The 20826-nt window shown below is 47.5% G+C and overlaps 1 protein-coding gene and 1 long non-coding RNA gene across 3 annotated transcripts in view; both read right to left on the bottom strand.

The window, feature by feature from the left end:
- The window catches only part of LOC137842357 (uncharacterized), a 65804-nt gene extending 60543 nt beyond the window's left edge, over nt 1-5261 (bottom strand). The window contains exons 1-3 of the long non-coding RNA XR_011089027.1: nt 4694-5261; nt 3371-4194; nt 1628-1746 (exon numbers count right to left, since the gene is read on the bottom strand). This is a non-coding gene — a long non-coding RNA (uncharacterized lncRNA). The remainder of the gene's footprint in view (nt 1-1627; nt 1747-3370; nt 4195-4693) is intronic.
- Nucleotides 5262-7841: 2580 nt separating this feature from the next.
- Nucleotides 7842-20826, bottom strand: part of GALNT17 (polypeptide N-acetylgalactosaminyltransferase 17) — a 210655-nt gene continuing 197670 nt past the window's right edge. For both annotated transcript variants that reach the window (XM_068656289.1, XM_068656290.1), the window contains exons 10-11: nt 11795-11962; nt 7842-11151 (exon numbers count right to left, since the gene is read on the bottom strand). In XM_068656289.1, the coding sequence (XP_068512390.1) occupies nt 11023-11151; nt 11795-11962 (297 nt within the window). In that variant the 3' untranslated portion in view covers nt 7842-11022. The remainder of the gene's footprint in view (nt 11152-11794; nt 11963-20826) is intronic.

The following is a 20826-nucleotide window of genomic DNA, read 5'->3' as shown; positions in this document are numbered from 1 at the left end:
CAGGACAATTCCCTTTCCTTTCCCACGGGGCCTTTCAAGAGAGCAGAATCCCTCCTTGTCTGAAATTGTAAATCCCTGTTTGATAGACTATTGCTGGGACGCTGCTGCAGTTAGGGACTGGGAATAAATAAGGGGGGGGGGCAGACAAACCTGGAGTGAAAAGGTGCTGTGCACCATGACACATCTGCCTTCTGCATACAGCAAGCTGGGCCTTGTGGCTGACCCCAGGAGAGCACCTCCACAGGAGGCCTCCTGGTAAGGGCCCCGCATTTCAGACACACTGTCCACATTCCTATTTATTGCCAGCTCTTGCCGTATTTACTGAGCAGGTAACTCCAGACCGGGTGCATGTCAGGCAGAGCGCCTTGTCCCATGCTCCTGCCTCCATCTGTGCAAGCATAAACCAGCTTTACAGACATCTTTCAGTAAGGCAAAGCCCAACTTCCCTGGTCAAAGTACAAGGCATGTAGTCAGCAGGGCACCACTGCACACCAAGGAACCATTTGCACCATTGTTCCAAAGCCATGTTTTTGCCCCCATTTAGGATTTGCTAGCCCTGTAGGCAAGTCCTGGGCTGCTCGCAACCCTACTATCACCCTGTGCATTTTAATGTTGTGGAACTGCCAGGCTGTTAGGGTTTCAGGCACACGGTGGCACTGAGGAAGCAGTTTTCATCGCTGTGCAGTGATCTCGTACAGACGTGCCGAGCCCACACAGAAGCTTCCCTCACAGCACCCGTGTGGGCAGAGATGCTCATCTGTGGTATGGGGCAGCAGGAAGCCCAGCAGTCACAGCACAAACGTCCCCATCCACGTGGGTGGCACCTCACTGCATGCGCAGGGTGAGCCCTGTGGGGTCGCAGCCAGCACTGATGCTGCGGGAGGGCACAACCCCTCACCCCATGCCACTGGTGACAGTCCCTGTGTGGCCGCTCCTTCTGCCTGTGTGGGGCTGCAGCCTCCCAGTGCCACTGGGGACCCGGCCTCCCATGGGGACACCCATCCTGTACACCTCCCCAAAGAGCTCCTCTTGCACTTTTGACTTCCAAGTTGCCTGTTCGTTTTTTTTTATTATTATTATTTATTTTTTTAATTATTCTTCACATTCACTGTGGTGTGTTTCCCTTCCAGGAGGGAGAAGTAAACATGCAGGGCTCTGCCCTGGGACATGGAGCAAAGCCCGCACTTCAGTGACATCAGCCCCATGGGCAAGAGGTGGCCTCCCTGGCCACCTTCCTGGGGCCACCTGAGAGAAAGAAGCAGCTCTGAGGCGTCTGCCCACACCACCGGGTCTTACAAGTTTGATGGCCCCACAGGAGCCTTGCTGCAAAGGGGAGAGCAGCAGCTTTCCAGCTAAGCCAGGAGATGGCCACGCTTTGCTTGCTCATACACAAGATTGAAGCAAATGAAGAACACAGTCAAAACACGAAGCACCTAAAAGCAGCCCCTCCGTGCTATTTAGAGAACCTCGAGTTTAGCAAATGCCTAAAGCAGCCTGCCCCTGGTCGGGTGCTCGGGCTGGGCACCAGCACCAGGGTGGGCAGAGGAGCACTGCCCAGGGTCATCTCCCCAACCTCAGAGCAAATGCAGCTCTTCCCTGCTGTAGGACCGTGCCCAAATGCTCTTACCTGGCTCCATCTCAGGTGCTTCAATGTCTCCACGCAGCTCCCAGCATGAGGGTACTTGTGTGGTTCAGGGTGTGCAGGGTCTTGGAATAAATGGCTGGAGCACACTGCATACAGCAAAGCTGAAAAATAACAGTCATGAAGCATGAAACGCTGCAGCGAGAGCAAACACCTCCCAGGTAGTTTTCCAGGCCAATGGTTACAACAAGCTCTCTCAATGTTTACACACAAATAATAATAATTAAACAAAAAGCAACAGAACTCCATGTACTGCTAACAAGATTTAATAATAATAATAACAACAATAAAATCAGCCTCATTAGAAAACAGTAACACTTTCTGGGCACTGTTCCGCTATTTGGAGTCTCACAGAAGCCCCATGTTTTAACAAGATGTATTACAGGATGCTATTACATAGGTTAAGATCCCAAGTATTTAGGGCAAAACTCCTTGCTACGCAAGAGGAGTTTCCTGTTCAAAGCCCAGCTGACTTCTTTCAAATAACAGTATTAGCATTATTGACTCGATTGTCTGTCTCATTGCAGCTTAATAGCAAAATTGCAGAGAAATGGATGAGCTTATTGCTTTCAGCAATTTCATGCACAAATTTTTAGCATGGGGGAGATTCGTTAAAACATGTAAAGCAGCTAGTTTGGCTTTAAGGTTTTAAGCACTCTGATTTTTAAAGGCTTGAATGACGAATACTTTTTACCTGCCACCTTTTCCCGGGAAGGACTCATATGCTTTGGGGCCTTGATTTCATATGCAATTAAATCTCAAGTAACATTTTAACCAGCATTTTTTACTCCACCTTGCAACTCCGACCGCTGAATAATTCATGCACAGTTAATGACAATTCCCCCCTCCTTGCAGCAGGCCAGGCAGACGCTCTGTCACATCCCCTCACCCGCAGCAAAAGAAAATTGGTGCTAACCAGGATCAGCAAGGGCTCGGAGCAACATTTCCAGCTGCATTCCCAGCTCCAAGGCCGCATCTGTAGTGAGCCATGCTGGAGCGGGTAACAGCCACCGGGATGCAGCCCAGAAGCATTCTCCTTTCACAACATTGTTTTTTTTACATGCGCATCTCTGAAAAATCATGTTTTCCCTCACCAGCTATTGTCACTGATCACTTGCCTCCCAGCAGTCAAGAGATAGCAGCTGATTAATATCAAATCTCTGGGAGCTGTTAGATATCCATCAAAGGCCTGAAGAGTGTGTCTTTTGCCTATTGAAACAGTTTAACCACTGATGGGATTATAATTATCTTGCTATCAACTGCAACAAAGCAGCTCAGCAGGAGCTGTTACACTTAAACAGGGGAGGTCAACGAAATTATTCTAGTGGGAAAGTAAATGTGAGAGCGTGACCTTGCTCTATAGATTGCCTATAATTAATTGGGTTTATGATTTACAGTGGGGCCACGCTTTCCCCTGGTGGTGCCGGGCGGGCGGTGGGCTTAGCAGCCGGGTGGTCCCTCACTGCCTCCTCCCTGGGATGCTCCCGGCTAGGGACGGTTCCCGGCTCCGGTGGTCACGGGTGAGTGAGGGGCAGCTGCTGATTTTGGGGCTAGGAAGCGTGACAGAGCCGCAGCTTGCCCTTTTCTGCACCAGGAGAAACAAAACACCTGGCTGCAGATGTCAAAAAGGTGAATGCAAATGGCAGGAAAAATTATCCCTCCAGCCTCCCCTTTGTGCCTAGGGCAGGCAGAAAGGCTCAGGCTTGCCGTTCAAGCAGGAAAACTCACCTTAGATGTGAGAAGACCATTTCTGACAGCAAGGATGGTGATGCCTGAGGAAGCGTTGAGGAAGCAGCAGTGGCTGCCCAGGACTAGGTGGGATGAACGTGGGCTGGGAAGGGGCCTGGGGACGGCCACCCTGCAGGGATGCAGGAGGTGTTTGGTGCCTCCCGGCCCAGCCCCACGCACTGGGGATGACCCACGGCACAGGTGGTGGTGACCCAGGGGCTGGGGCTGGGCACGGCAGGGCTGAGTCCTGAGGTCCCATGCTGGGTTGGGGCCTTCCTCAAGGCCAAAGACAGCTCTACCCCAGGTATCTCCCCATCTCCTGATCACTGAACCCAAGACCTAGTCTCTCCATCTCCCTTTCCTGACTTTTCTCCCCTCCTTGTGCAGCTCCTGGCTTTCCCCCTTGGTGTGGCGTGTGCTTATGGCCCCACCGCTGACTATTGTAGTACAGGGTGTCTGGATGGGAGGACCTGAACATTTCTGCTGTTCTCATTCAGCTCATCAGAGGAAGCACAAAGGCTGGTAGAGTATTTGTGTGTTTTTACTGTGTTTTCCTCTTGTTCAAAATCACAGCCTGCAGCGAGCCCAGGTTCTTAGACCCACATCTGGCTGTAACCCCTTTCCTGGGCCATCTGGACCCTTGCAGTGAAGGACCACAGGTTTGCAGGATCTACTCACTGCCCACACCTTTTCATGGCAGGGGGGTCACAAGGGCTGGAAAACACCACTTTGGCCATGCGATCACCACCCCACCTGTGTCAAAGCACCACAAAGCTGGCAGAGGCAGGATGGGTACCAGCTGCTGTAACTCGCTGTGCCGATGCCTATGTATGAGCAATAAAAGAAAAGATTTGGCATATAGGCGCTGTGATTAAAATTTAAAGACATAAAAAACACAGATTGACTCACTTCCAACTCAAAAAGCAAACTTGGAGAGGAAAATGGGAGATGGGGAATCTAAGCAGCGAAACAATGATGTACCAAGATCAAAACAACAGGAGAGAGAACACGCATAAAGGGGAAGCAACAAGAGTAAAAAAGAAGAGATGAAACAGAAAAGAATAAGAAAGAGTGAAAAAAAAATCAGAAGGGGAAATAAGCAATCAAAAGAAATAGCAAAGGAAAGTGAGAGCAAATAAAAGAAAACACATGGAGAATAAATGAGCAAGCAAGGACAGAGATGGAGCAAACACCTGCTGAGAACAAAGAGAGGAATGCAAGGCCGCCCCAGCCACAAAAAGTAAAACAAGACAGCGCTAAAGACAAAGGGAAAGTGGAACAAAAATAGCACCAAAACAGAAAACATAGCAAGGGGCAACGCACCTTTGCACTGAAAGGCATCCCTCCCTCAGCCAGAGCTGCCCCTGCTTTACCCCCGAGGCTGTGGAGGCTCCTGCTTGGCCCCAGGGACCTGGCTGGGCAGGCGGGCACGGGGCAGGGCAGGGTTGGACTCAGACCCAGCCAGTCCCCAAACGGACCCACTGCTGGCCAAGGCTGAGCCCAGCAGCAGAGCTGGTGGTGCCTCTGTGATAACGTAATTAAGGAGGTGTAAAAAACTCTGTGTGGCAGCTTTGAGAGAGAGGAGCAAGAAGAAAAGTGAGCGCAACAGCCCTGCAGGCAGCGAGGTTGGTGAAAGGGGAAGGCAGAGGAGCTCCGGGTGCCGGGGCAGAGGTTGCTGCAGCCCATGCTGAGGACAGGAACCTGGGGCAGAGACCCACCCACGCTGCAGCTGGGAGGACCCCACACCACCTGGGTATGGCCTGAAGGAAGCTGCAGCCAGTTTTTGTTTCTCATCATCCTGCTCCATTTTTATCCAGCATAAAAATTAAATCATTCTTCCCTGAGTCAAGTCTGTTTTGCCTGTGGCAGTCATTGCAGCGATCTCCCTGTCTTTATCTCCACCCACAAGCTCTTCTGCCTTATCTCCCCTCAGCCCTGCTGCAGAGAGGAGAGGGAGAGCAGCTGGGTGGGCGCCTCGCAGCCAGCCAGGGTGCCCCCCCCAGCTCAGCATCCCCACAGCCGCAGGAAGCTCCTGCCTGTGCCACTGACCCACGGGGAAGCTCTGCTGCATCCCTGCGTGGGCACATGCTGCCAGGGAGCTTTCTAAGGATGAGGTCCCGAGCACAGTTTTGGGCCCAGGGAAATAACCCCGCCTCCTCGGAAGGGGATTGCAAGGCTCAGAGGATGCTCACGGTTGCTGTTCTGCTCTCAAAATGCCAGAAGTTGTTACCAGTTTACTGCTGGGTGCCAATTCCGCAGCTCTGCACAGCAAATCACCTTGTCCCCACTCTGCTGTTATTTTCCTCCCGGCTGTGATTTCTGAAGAGCACAGTAAGAAATTAGTTCCTGCACGGGTTCTTGCCTAACTATGAAATACTTGCCTATAACAATAAAACCTAGAATTACAATAGCCAGGAAATACATTTGGAGAGCTATTACCCATCACGTCTCGTAGCCACCAGATGGGAATAAAATAAGAAACTCCTCCTCTGGAAGGCTCTGTGGCTTATACAATCTTTCTTCCTGCTATTTTGTCTTCTGCCAGAGGAAGAACACTTGACACAGTGGTCTGGGATAGCTGCTCTAGGCAGCAATTCCTGTGTGCCTTCAGAATAAATATTGAGTACTTCAGGTGATATCAGAGCTAATGCCCGGTGTTATTTTCCCAAAGAACAGTGCTGCCTCCTGCTGAGCACACACGGCCTGCAGGTGTCTTTGGTACCTCCAAGTGTGACCCAAAGCACCTGAGCCAAAGCCTCAGCTGGGGCCCCTGAGAGCTGCACCCAGTGAGACATCGCTGGGTACTGATCACGGTGATCCCCAGGGGATGGGACATGTTAACCTGCTTGCTCTCACCAAAGTGTCCTGGGTAAGTAGAGACTGCTGAGCTTGGATTTCGAGCTTGAAATTTCTGCCATCCCATTTTGTTTTAGTGCGGTGCTAGAAGGATGCCATTGCTGTTACTAAGCAAAACGCTCAGCTGAGACCCTGGTCCCACCAACACTGACTTGGCTGCAAACCTGAATGACCTGAGCAGCTTCACAGGCCTTAGTGTGATGCCTGGCTCCTGCCTGTAGGAAGAGTCAAAGCCATTAATAATATGGGACTTTTCTGATTTATATGCACAGTGGAACTGTTGTATGATTCCAGGAATAACCTCCCCCAGAAACACAGGATCACCCCCACTAGGAGGCCTTGGCTTCTCAGTAAATACACAGAGGAGCTCAGTACCACACTTTTCTGTCACTTGGCTGATGGGGATTCAAGGGTTTATGTCCCTAAACATGCACTAAGTTTTTCCAATACTTAGGGACCATCTGCAGATAATTTTGGTTTACCACAACAGAGAACTCCCCTTAATGCTTCATCCTAACATCCTTAGAAAGCCAGCTGAGATTCCCAGTGGTCACATTTGCTTTCCCCACTCCTCAACTTAAAGCAAGACAGTTTCTCATCTGCAAAGGTTGTGCAGATTTCAAAATGCCTGATTTCACCCTGCACAGTGCTTAACTCTGTATCCATTAGCATGGATGAGTGCCCCAATAGCTCGGTGGCAAAGCAGAGAGGCTTTGCAATTGGGAATCCACAAGTTAAACCTATGACTTTGAAATGACAGCAGTCTAACTTCATTTGAGGGATTAGAGGGAACTTTTTGCAAGTTTGGCTCTCTGCCCAGCACAAAGGTCCTGCTAAGGGGATCTAAGGAGCAAAGGTTTGTGCTTGACTTCTATCTGCTGGAAGCCACATGGGATCATGCAGTTCTCTAGCCTGGGCCTTTTCTCCTAGAGAGCCTTGAGCATGCAAAATGCACCCAACACAAACACAGGTTTTGTACCATCCATCTCGAGTCATTCTTCAGGAGGGGTGATGGAGCTTTCTTTATTTAGCACGCTCTGCAGAAACAAGCTCAAGGCTGGAGGCCGCACTTACCTGGACTCATGGTAACAGCCTGCTGTGTCCTCAGCTCAGGTGGGAGAGCTGCTGTTCTTATAACAAAAAATGCCTTTATTGTAGGGTGCACACACAGACACACCTCACTGCTATGTGGGCATGTAACTACCTGTACCTTGCTGTCCTTATCTGGGAACCACATCACCAGCTGACCTGTGGTTTAGGACAATATGGATGCAAAAACTTGGTCTAAGGAGTGCCCCAAGCTTCAGGTTACTTTTAGAAACATCCAGCCTGGGCACATTTGCAAGCGATGCTGTTTCACCACATAACATCTCTTTTCAGCTTCTTGAATGTAATTGCATTATCTTGGTGAGTGGCAGCCGGCACGGATGGTTGAAACGGAAGGTTAATCTGCATCGGCCATCTCTCTTGATTTCTCCTTCATTTCCATTTCTTTTTAAAATGGAAGTTCCATTAAAACAGCAGCACTTTTCTATTAAATAAGTAACAGAGAAGAATGACTGCCTCTGTATCTCATCAACAGTGAATCTTTTTAAAATCACTCAAGAGGCAAGGCTCAAATCATATATTTAATAAGAACCACTTCGATATCACTTTTTAAAGCAATTAACATATTATTAGAGATAAGCGCAAGATGCAACATTTAGATCCAGATTCCTAAGACAGATTTCTAAGGTTTAGGAGGGTGCAGACCTCAGGTCATTGCCTCAGCAATCATCTCTGCATGTCACAGACCAATGTAAGAACAGAACTTCACTTACACGGACACAGCAGATAAAATTCTCCATTTTAATCCTGATTTTACTCATGCCGCTGCTTTTCAGGCATTTTAAAGCACTCTATGTACAGCAGTGAGAACAGTCAAACCACCTCAACAAGCTTTCTGCCCCAGCTCAGGTCCCAGAGCAGTGTTCATCTCCACCATCCCCTTCCTTTTAGGTATTCAGGCATTTGCTTTCTTCATGGTACACGAAGGAAATGCATCTTTGAATTTTTTCATCAAAGAGCCCATCACCACTGCGATCACCATCACCAGGTGGGTTTGTGCCATCTAGAACAAGCTTACAAGAGCATGGACATCACCTCCAAGAAATGCCACCATGCAGCTGGAGATGCACCCCACTGCTGCCAGGGGCTGCCGGCTCTGGAGCAGAGCCACGCGGCTGTCCTGAAGTGACTTCAGCCAACGATCCGCTGTGTTTCATACAGCCAAGCCCCCTGCCTGGTGGCTGAAGCCAGTCCTGCAAATTACAGTAGCCGAGGTGCAGCCACACATCACTTTCTGCTGATGGGGACAGATCCAACAGTTGAAGCAGATGGATGCCTGGGGGTGGTGACACCTTGTCCCACCACGATTAGATCTGACAAAGCCCATCTGCTGGCGCCCTGAGCACTGGCAGGACTAGAGCTGAGCCGAGAACCGTGAATGATAACACAGGCAACATCCAAAGGCTTTTGGGTTGTTTTTTCCCAAAACACACAGGCTTTTCCCAACACTAAACAATATGTGGCTCTCACTGACGACTGACAGCAAACTGATTGCTCAATTAAAGGGCATTTTACCATTTTGGCCATTAGCTGTGAAGTCTCAAATCCCACAGAGTTTCCTGGAGTCCACTTCATTAGCAAACTGCTTTTCTTAGAAGGCAGCAACAAATGCAAGGGGAAATACATCATGCATCTAAAGACATTGTAATCGTGTAGTTTTTGTAAGTGCTAAAATTTATTACACAAGAGATGATGCAACAGCGAGTAAGAGAGCAAAATTCTACATTGACTCCCTACTTTGCAATTCAGGACAACTAAGAGGTTTTACTTCATTAAGGAAGGCAAGGGAAAAAAATCAGAGACAACTCCAATGGATGAGGGAGTCTTGTCACGCGTAAGTGAACAATCAGTCCTATGTGATGCTCATTGCTGTAGAAGGAACAATGAAATATATCTGTTTCTGTTCAATAAATTACTAAAACATCAGTTATAAACCTGCTGCATGGCATTGAAAATTAAAGTCATTAAACACCCAGGTAGCTTTATCCTGATGCAAATGGAAGACAGGCATGAGTGCTCTGCAGCAAACAACTCTGTGCACATCCCATCTTTGGGAACATATTTACACGTACATCTCATATATTAATATATTTTAGTGCACCCTAGCCAGAGGGCAACCAGAAAGAGTATTATTCTGTGAGAAGGACAGGAGATGGGCTGGCTTCCCCTCTCCACTGAGCAAAGCCTGCATCCACCCATTAGTCCAGCATCCATGTGAAACAACTTTGTGAGACGTTTCCCTTTTCCAGTTTCCAGATAGCCGGACACCAGGACCCCAAACCAATGGTCTCCCACAGTGCCTGGGTAGATTTGGTAGCAAAGATTACTGTGGGTCAAAAAAAGCAGGTGAGATCACCCCTTCATATTAAGAAGCTTCAAGTGACTCCAAGGTCAGGAATTTCAGCCAAGCTGCCATTTCTTGGTTCTTGCCCTCCCTCTCCCTTCCTTCCATCTCCATCACCCACAAAGGACTGCAGAAACATGCAGGGTCTGGGGTGGACCTTGGCCATAGCCACATGCTGACCAGGCCTCAGGACAGGTGTGCTCAAGCCTCAGGAAGAAAATTACACCACTACAAAGGTAAAGAGACCACTGCTACTGATATCTTCATTCAGAGCAAGGATGCCTTAAAGACAAGACCCATAGCCTGCATGGGAGGGAAGCCTGAGCAGGACTTTCTCTCATGGTGTTTGCCCTCAGCCTGTTGCACACATGAGGACACCCATCCCAAAAGCAGAAAAAAAAGGGGGTGGGGGGGGTGTGTAGAGATAGAAAAGGGTTCCCAAGGGGCTAGTGCCAGGCCAGCATCTCCACCAGGGGGGCAGGACAGACCTGCAGCTCTCCAGGTCCCCAGCTGGAGAACAGCTTGCTGTGTGTCTGACCGACCCCAAAACTGGCAGGCAGCCACCTGTGGGGAAAAATTCTGAGGTCTTTCCACAGGGTCACACAGGGTCATTCAGGGTCTCCATAAGCAGAGGGGCCGGGGCTGGTTTGGCAAACAGCATCACTTGGGCGATGGAGAGGGGACAACAGGAGGCCAGTATTTTCATTCAATAGGATTTTGTGCAATGACATCTGTGATTAAAGATTGGAAAGATCTGTGGGATCTACTGGGGTGTCTCTGAGAGCTTCGCTTCTCCCAGACTCAAGAAAAGGGCTGCTAAATGTAGGGGAGAGAAAGGAAAAAGAGAAAGAGGATCCAGTGAAACACCGCTTCATTCAAACGCAGCTTGTCTGGAGCTTGGTCACATTTTCCTCTCACAAGCAGGCAAGTTTTTATGCTTGCCATGCAGATATATGCAGGGTCTTTCGACTCTGACCATGGTGCAAACCTAGTTGGCCCTTTGGGAGAGCTTGGAGTCATCTGGGAAAACAACATTTCCCTGTCAGTAAAATGCTCACAAGACTGCATGAGCTTATTACACTTATTCCAGCAGAAATAAGTGGTACCTTTTAGAGTGCTTGCCAGAAGAAAATAGCAGTTCTGACCCAATTTCACACAGTTGGAATCAGCTGCGGGAGACTAATATACAATAAAAATAAAGACACAAATGCCCATTTCCCCCATGTCCTCTCCTAATAACATGAATAAAGCTCTGTTTTGATATTTTGTCCTTTCAAAAGGAGTCCAGTCAGATCAGTCCAAGTCAGCTGTGTTTCAGGTGAGACTCCTCGGAGTCTTCCACCTTTTACTTGATGAAATTTTTAATTGTCCACCTTTGTCCTGTGCAGCTGCGAAGAATCAGATCGATGCCAGCCATTCCTCTGTTCTCCACTTCCAAGCAGCGCCCTGTTCCCTTGTTCAAGATGGCACCATTCTAAAATTACAGACATGGAGAAAATAGTTAAAAAATTAAAGACATAGGACTGCCTGTGAAGCAAGCCAGGACCATGCACTGCAGGAGAGAGGCTGTGTCCTCGTGCGTGGCTGGAAAGTGCACAGCACTTAGTGGGGCAGTAATGCAATTCAAGCAATAACATAATTTCCAAAATAATCAATGGGATTGAACGGAGCAACCTTTATCACTGACAGCACTGATCCCTAACACAGCAGCAAACAAAAGATATCTGTAACCTTTAAATAGCATGACTGTATCCTGTGTGTTAGGAAGGTGTGACACTTCCATGGGCTGTATATGATTAACTCGCTGCTTTGGGACAGAAGCAGTGTGTTTTCATGTATTTCACCATAGGTTATCTGTAAGAAACAAATCTGGAAGTCATACACGGGGCAGGTTACATATACCTTAGTGATAGTAAAGGGAATTTCTACTGGAATTACTTGTCTGCTGACACTGCCCCTGCCCCTGATCCCTCTTAACCCTTTGCACCTGTCCCAGGACCTGGCACCTGCTGTCACACACAGCATTCGTCCCCTGCTGTCCCGTGCTGAAGACAACATGCCACGGCCATGGCTTGGGAAAAGAGAGGGGCAGCATTAATGGCAGGCCCGTAACAAACCTGGATGAAATTCCACCGCTTATGGAGGCTGCTCTTGACCTTTTCGCAGTCGAGGAGCTGAGGGAAGCGGCTTTTCACGTTATCCACCAGGCAGCGGGTGTCGGGCAGAAGAGTCGTGGTCCCGAGGGCGCCGAGATGAAGGAACCCCTCCTTGGTGTAGCGTGCAAGCTGGGGGCAGGGACAGAGAGGAAAAAGACCATCAGTATCTTTGGAGTATCATTAAAAAGTGACGCAGGAGAGGACAACCAGGGAGAGCCCCAGGAAAAAACAGTGAGGATGGGGAACAGGCAAAGAACCAACAAGAGGGGAAAAAGAATATGCCTTTTTTCCAGCCTTTTTCTCCTGATGTTGTTTATTTTGCAGATGCAGGTGAGGAGCCAGGGCACACAGAAAAGAAGAGAATAACTCCAAGACTCAAACCCATCACAGGGCAGCCTCTCCCAGGCCTGAACGCTCCGTGGGTTGGGGCAATACATGATTTCCCCTGGTTTTTGGCTGGAGCCAGCTGGCTCGGTGGGGCACGCTGGCCCAGCTCACGGCTCCTCACACTCTTGGCAAGCCAGCCTTGCTTTGGCCAGCAAACAATGCCGCTGGTGTGTCTGGTGCAGCCCTCCAGCAGCTCCAGCAGCAGCCAGGCAGCAACACCAGCCAAAGGCCAATATACAACTGGCCCTGGTCCCTCAGGACGCAAGCCCAGAACCTCCCCCGTGGCTCAGCATGGAAGCAAAGGCTGAGGACTGCACCTGACCGCTGCAATCCTGCCGGCATCCGACCGCCGTCACCCCTCTGGCAGCCACACTGCTCCACGGCCCTGTCCCGGGGAGCAGCGAGAGGCAACGGGGACACCAGGGACTGCTGCCAGGGCAGGCAGCACACAGCTGGCACCGCCACACACAAAGGGCTCCCGCGGTCCCACTGTTTAAGGAATCCCACCAAAATATTTCCCTAAACATATTTAAATTCAGGAGTGAAAGGAGATGAATGACAGCGGCCTGCCTTTTATGGTTCAGGGGAAAGACATACACAGCTGCTTATTTAAATTATGAATCAATCTATTATCTAGCAGACAAATGAGGAGTATTCAGCACGTTAATTAACTGAGCATATCTGTGACCCAGATGCTTAAAAAGAGACAGTAAATCACACAGGGAGTTCGGGTTATCTCTGTTAGAATAATTAAACACTGAAAATCAAGTTAAAACAATGTACAGGGGTCTGACTTGAGCTAGCAACAGCAGATACAGTTATGGTCCCTGAATCTCATTTTGCCTTCCCTCTGCATGCTGGTTGTAGGGACAGAGGTGCCAGAGCCTCTGACCGGCCCCCCCACTGCCCCTCTGCCTTGCGTTTTGCTCCCAGCTGCTGGCAGATTTGCACTTTTAGCCAATGTGTTGCCAATCAAATCAAGACCTCTGCTATATTACAGCTCACAGAGGCCTGTTTGCCAGCAGTATCCATCCCCAGATGGGAATTCAGCTACAGTACAATTGCAGAGGGCAGCACACACACACGCTTGCATGGCAGCCCACACAGCCCAGCGCTGCCCCATCCCATCCCCTGGTGTGGTATCTGCTCTTCTGCCCCCCAAATCCCTTTGCAAAACGGTGCATAGCAGTGTGTGTCTCTGACTTTACAGCAATCCCAACTGCTGTGCTGGAGCAGCAGGATTGGAAAGGAGCACAGCCTGCAGAGCTTAGCACCATAACCATCACCTCCTCCTCCTCTTCCTCCCAGCCTTGCCACCATCTGCCCTGGATGCATGGTGCCCAAGCACAGGGCAGGGACCCTGGTCACCTCCACACTCAGCTCACATGGTACCACGTTCCCAGCAAGGGCATCTCCAGTTCAGCTTGAAAGGCTCAAATTCACATTACTTGTTTTTATCAGTTTGATGTTTCAATGAGCCAATCCTCAAGTGAGGTGATGTTCTCAGAGTGACAATGTTTTTATCCACGCAATTCATTTGAATTAGTATTTGAGCACCAGCCCAGAGGATGAGGCTACTTGCCTTGCAAAAAGAGAGAGGCATATGAAAGAAAATAAAAACAACAACACAAAACACCCCACAACTTCTCCTTGACAGACAGAAAATCATCTAGAGGCCCCAAATGGACAGCATGTTACCCTTTCTTCTTCTGTTTCTGAAATGTTTCCTACCATGTCCAAAATTAGCGTGCTAGACACTTTTCTTTTTTTTTATGGTGTTTCACAGTTTGTCTTCAGAAAGTTGGCCTCATGCCCACAAGGCAACACGATTTCTGCTCTTCCATGTTATCGCCTAATGTGCTGGGAAAAATAAGTAGAGCAAAAATCAAATCTTTCCTGAGGAAGGCAAAGGGGTGGGGGCTGCAGGGAGACTAAACGAGCTGAAAAACAAACACGGGTATTATGAAAAATGCATCAAGTGCATCTATTAGATGTGTCATCTACTAGGTATAATAGCCAGATAAAGAAAGTTTTAAACACGTCTGGATCTAGCGCACTGTCACACACTGGATCCAGCCTGTCCCTACTCAGTACTTCAAAGCTGAAAGTGATGATATCCCAAAAAAGCCCACCTAACTCATAAGTGTAAGCTCCAGGATGGATTTGGGGAAATCTTGCCTTTGATGTCTTAACTCTTTCATTATTTTGCTCCTCTCCAGAGCAAGCCCACTGCAGCAGCTGGGGGTCCCAACCCCAAACCAAAGCAGGGGGTGAAGAACTGAGGCAATGGGGTAGCGAAGCACTGATCCTGCTACCACTGGGTCTTGGGTCTTTCTTGAACAGTAAAAGGGAAGATAACACACAGCAGAGGCTGACATTTGAGATGGCCCCACAGGCTGCTCTGGGGAGCTAACCAGCTTTTTCTGCCTAAAAAGAGATGGGAAGTGTCACATCACCACACTGACCAACATCTTACAGAGCAGCTCCAGACAGCTCATCACTTGCATAAGACCTGAGCCTTATTTAGAAACCAAAGATGCCAGACAAATGCTTTATATTATCAATAAATTACACGTGCCATTGCCATTAAAGCCTTCCGAGCAGTTGCACCAATTCACCATCTCAGCAACTCAGCGGCCCAAGCAAACCTTCCTGCTTCAATGCGGCTGGCGCAGCCCCAGGCAAGCAGTGAGAATCTGGTCTTCAGCTACATATGAAAGCTGAATGAGTGAAGGCTACTCCGTTCTGCCTGATCGACACAGCAGGTGCTCATAGTGATATCCAGGGTAACGCTGCTCTTTGGCTCAAGGCAGTACAAGAAGGATCACGGGCATGATTTCAGTAAGCTCCTTCCAAGCTGCTCTGCACCATGTTTGCGAGTCTCAGCAACGTAACCCAGCTGTGTAAATCCTGCCCTCTTGCCCAGGAGCACACCCGATCCACCCGGCACCACCTGAAAGGTCTTGGCTCTTCTCTGCTCCTCCTCATCCTCACAGCTCCTCCTGGAGGCGCCAGGAAGGCTCTTCCACCAAGGGTTTGCCTGTTGGACCACACTGTTTTTCTCCTCTCAAATGCCTTGCAAGGACTGCCCATCCTGTGCTCACGTCAGGCACCCTGAAAATGCCACCTCCGTCAGCAAGTGTTGGAACAAGGCTACTCCCATCGAGACCCCAAGGCGGCTTTGTAGTCACCAATGATTTCCTCACATGGTCATCACAGTCCTTAAAGGTAGCAAAAGTGGGTCTTTTTATGAAGTAAATGATTTCATAGATGAAGAAGTACGTTTTACCTACAGGTTTTCCAGTGACAGTAAGTATAGTCCACTTCGTATAACCAGTGGTATTTCATGCAACAAACCCTTTTTTTCCTGGCTTTGAGGAAAGGCAAATGACTGAAATTATTCAACTTTAAATTCTGCTCTACTTGCCCTAAAATATTACACACCTACCCTTTTCAGTGATCTACACCTCTTTGCCTGTTAGGCAGTGTTAGCCTCAAGGACACAGACCAAGCAAGGCACCTGAAGGAGTTACTCAGCCTAGCACAGGGCACAAGACAAAACAGACTGACCAACAGGACAGACCAGAGAAAAACAGCTTGAAAATGCTAACTAGCTAGCCATTTAAAAGCGGTCTATCTTGAGGTCTTGAAACCTTTGATCTGTGTAAGTAGCCCACGGCCACATCCCCAGAGAGAAACACAGATCCATACCTACAGCATGTTCCAAATGTATCTCCAGGTTTAGGCTATAAAAAGGCAGGTTTCGATCTCTAACTGAGTTACTGGATACTAAACAAAAAAGGTGATTGAACAAATGAGGCTCTGGAACCTGAGAATGAGGATTTGTGCCATCACAATGGGGGTCTGGAATTAAAAAAAAAAAAAAAAAAAAAAAAGAGGCTTTGGACCCTGAAATGAGGCTCTGGGCCCTACAATTTGTTGCTGCACACATGCCCCATGAATCACTCAGGCTGATCTCCTATCAACAAACCTGCACCACCAATACATCTTCTTTGATTATTGTTTCTGGCTGGCTGTGTCTTAGGGATGGGAGAAAGTTAATTAGACATCTTAGCACCTGGGAAATAAAAGCCTCGATGACCTTCATTGACTCTATTGGAAAATAATTTAGGGTTGTTTAGCTTCCTTTCTGCAGTGAGCTATCTTCAATTAGCAACTTTTTTATTTTCTCCTTAGCCCAATTTCATCTGATGTGCTGTTTTGTCACCCTTGACAACGCAGTGTCCCGGATGATCTCAGTATTGACGGTTTTGTCCCCAAGTTCTGATGCTTAAATGGGCAAAACATATTTTATCCTATAATTAAATGAAATGCTTTGCTGAGTGAACATTATCTTAAGTTTTATAGTATTATAGTACTTTCTATCATGTTAATATATCACCATCGTTCTGTCACTCCAATGAAGTATTACTATATTATTAGTGTGATACATCATTACAGCAAGGTGTTTTCATGATGTATCACTTAAAAGATGAAGCCATCAGGAAAAAAAATCTAAGAGCATGTTCAATATAATTACAGGATAAAAGGATACTTCATCTTGAAATCTGAGAATGATTTGACCTGGAAGTGAATGAAAACAGGGAAATTGGGAAGGTAAAGGGAAAATAAACAGAAGAAAACCCCAAAAATTTCACCCAGTAATAGATACTACAACAAAAGTGTTGTGAGAAAAAGCCAGGTTCTCACCCACATTCAGCACTAGCTATGGGATCCATTGTACCTAACTGCAACCACCCATAAACTACGTACTTAGTTTGAACTGATTATCAGTCATCAGCAGAGTGAGCAGAAATTCAAGACATAATGCAAGCTGCCCTGATTTGAATGGAAAAACTCTCTCCCCCCAGAGTCATGTGCCCTCTCTCTGTGCCTCAGGCTGCTCATCCACAGGCATACCATAGCCACAGTGGACAGGATCACAGTGTGGGGATGGACAGCTTACAAAAAGTGAAGGTTTCTGCTGAAATCCCAACATTATTCAGTGGCAGGGAACAGGAGTGGTGACACCACTGTCCTTGCATTGCAAAAATGTAAATAAATCCACTGTCCTTGCATTGCAAAAATGTAAATAAATGTAAATAAAAATATGCTCTCCAGCAGAGAGCATACACGCTTACCCTCACTAGCTGAGCCAACAAACCTGCTCCTCAATTGGGAAACATTTAAGCGTGGATGTGACGGGCCTCAGTATCAAAGGGAGAAGGGAAACTGCAAGCCACTACCTGAACACAGGCACCACCCAGCATGCTAAAAACCCAACAGGAATTTGCAAGTCCTTGTGTTTTTTACATATATATATCTACATTCAGTAAGTGAGCTATTTGAACGAAGTGTTTACATCACCTCTAATTATATTCCCGGTAATAAATTACAACACGCAGCCCATTAATTAAACTATAGTAATGAAAGTCCAATTTCTTTTGTGCCTCACCTGTGTTTTTACAAAAGGCTGATTTCAAAGCTTCTGCACTCACTGATAGCTACTTTTAAAAAGCGTTTTCAAGGAGTTAAACTAATTGCATGTATTGTGAAACAAAAGAACTACCAAGAACTGGTTCTTAGCTGGAGAGGGAAGAGATGATGCGGAGATGGAAGACCAGGAAGAAAAGCCTGCACTGAGCTTGCACAACAGGTGAACTGAAGGGAACCAAGAGCACTGCGGTGCTTTATTTCAGAACACCAGGTTGGAAGAGAAAACATTGTTAAGTTTAATCACAAATCATCTGCTTTTAGTCATTCATCTTAAAGTCCAGGGTTAGCAGGCGATGTCAGACTAATGCAGTTTCTCATATTATAATGCACTTAGAGGCTTAAGTTTCCATCCAGAAAGTCTAACAGGCAGTTTGTGCCATTTAAGAAAAAATTGTGTGCGTTTAAGCAACAGCTAGGTTATATTTAGCAGTGATTTGATCAACCACAGATGACTGATCTGTGTTTAAAGGCAAGGATAAACCAAAGTGAGATTTGTCTCTACCCCAAGGAGCCCCGTGGCCCCTTCGTCAGCTCAGGTGGCTCCTGAAGTCTGCAGTTCAGGCTGAGGTGTGCTTTGGAATTACTTAGTCCTGGTGAACCTGGAAAGCTGACGATGACTTTATTGTGAGAATGGGTTCTTTACACATTCCTGTCACTTGAAGCTGTACATTTTCTAGCTAAAAATGACCCTCCTTGAGCACGCTGGACCCCCAGATACTCACTAAGGCTGTCAGAGCTACCATACCCTGCAGCTCTAAGTCCCCACTCAGCTCCACCTCAGTCTACAACTTGCCCTTCTGCCTATGTCAGCAGAAGGGTAATGCTAGCATTATTTTGCAGGCAGAGATTTAGACAAAACTGCCCACTACCTCACCACCTTGTGAAGACTTCCTCCCATGTACGGGTTGTACAAGCACTGTGAAGGAGACAGACTTACTATCTGCAATGGCCAATGAAAGTTCAGTTTTCAAGACTGAGTTGACATATCTCTGGTATTCAGTATTTTGGTATTCAAAGAGAAAACAAAACAACCAACATCCATATCCAAGATGGGCTACAACCCATAATGGGTTAGAATTCAACTGGAGCCAGTGAACAGGTCACAGCAGCTTCTGTTTCAACAGGAAAACTCTGATCCTTATATGAAATTTGCTCAATAAATCATCCCAGATATATTGAGAAACTCTACTTTCCAGCAGGGACTTACCTTCCTTTCCCTGCTCTTCCTTCTGATTCATGGGAGAAAATTTTATAGGCAGTGTTTTATTATGCAAATACCTGCAGGCATTTAATTGGGTGGTTTTGATTATGTTCTATTTCCACAGTTCTGGTCTTAATGAATGCACATGCAGTGCTAAGCTTTCTTTTGCAACTTTATGAAGGAAACTGAAGTTCTCCTCTCCCAACCTGCATGGAGACCAAAGTGACCCAGAGCAGAGGTACTGGGCAGGCTTACGCAGCCCTTGGGATCAGGAGTTCAACCATTGCTCTTGAGCATTTTTATATAGTTTGTGCGCTTTTGGGACGCACTGCAGGTCTGATGCAGCATCTTACCTTTAAGGGCATAGAAAATCTGTCAAACAGAGTTTATCAGCAAGCTGGATTTGAGTCTTTACTCATTGCTGTGTCACCTCTTGTGCTGCTTCATTGCAGCAGTTCGCTGTCACAGAACAACTTTAACAGGATTTAGGTGCTCACAACGCGTTAGACATGCCTATAGAGCTGATCTCAGCCTAAACCCTCAGTCATCTGCCAGCACAGACAGCTCTGGTTTGGGGTTATGATGTTAAAAGAACATGTTGGAAGGCTTGGCCAATGTTAGACTAACGTACATCACGATACTGAGCTAGCAAAGGGTGGAATGACGCGCTGGGGCTATCTGATTGAAGAACATAACCCACAGAGTGCAGATACCAGGATGCATGTCTTGCCAGGGCAAACTTTTGCTAAAACATGCCAAGGCAGATGTTCTCCTGCAAATAAATAGAAAACTCTGTCTATGCCTTAAATATACCCAGCTCAGCATCCTGGCACAACTGGGATGTGTTTGTCTCACCTAACCTCACCCAAATCCATGTTCAGTTTCCTGTGTAAAACTCGTCCTCTTGGCAATGGAGAGCAACTGGCAGGACCTATCTCACCATGCGAAGTGTCCTGGCTCTGCTCCTGTGGCACACCTCACCTTCTTTCAAGAGAAAGCAGACGATGGCTTCTGCCTAGCAACTCAGTGATCAGACAGCTTTTCAGGTACAGTTTTGCATGAGTTTCTAAGCAGATCAGTAGATGATCAGTACAAACGTGGCTGATCCAGAGAAGGCAGCTGGGAAGTGTTTCCCAGTTTGGTAGTGTGCACAGACTTACTAATGGAATAAAAGCAATGGAAGAAACTGCCTTGTCACAGAGGAGTTTGTCCCATTTCCACCCACTGCCAGTAGTCACTGGGCAAGCACAGAGATTGCAGAGCCCGTTACCTGCAAATTCCCCATCTCAGCTACATTTCCAGTATAAATAGCCACAGCATTTACATAGGAAATGCAAACAAAAGCAGGAGGCTGAAGTCAGATACACTTGTTATATTCTGGTGATAACCAGCCAGGGTCTCACTAGATAGAGATGAAGCGCTGGAAGAACAAGTGCTGCTACACTGTGGCTTTAGGGAGGCCAGGCAAGATTTTGGCAATGAAGAAAAACAAAATCACATCCTCATTCTTGGAAAAAAAAAAACATGTATCATAAGACAGCCACTCTGCCTCCAGACTAAACGAGACTTGTTGTACTTTCTCCTTAAAGACTGGAGGCGATAAGGGCATTGTACTAGGGGATCTGCATGTCAAGAAGATGGCCAGTGGGCATACAGAAAGAAAAACATAAAGGAAATCATGTGATTTAGGCAAAACACCGAGGTGGAGATATAGGCAGAGATAAGAGGAAAAATAGACAGGAAAAGTTTACATGGAAATGGTTAAGTTACATCTGGAGCCTGCAGATCCTGGAAGTCCAGCTCAGAGTCTGCTGTTGGCTTTACAGATACCAGCAGTGACAGAGAGAGCAGAGCACTCTGTTTTGTTCTATTCTCTACAGCTATTGAACCAGCAGCATTCCCGTGCTGC

Source organism: Anas acuta, chromosome 19 (assembly GCF_963932015.1).
Source record: "Anas acuta chromosome 19, bAnaAcu1.1, whole genome shotgun sequence".
NCBI classification, from domain to species: Eukaryota; Metazoa; Chordata; class Aves; order Anseriformes; family Anatidae; genus Anas; species Anas acuta.
This window is presented reverse-complemented; position numbering and strand designations above follow the sequence as displayed.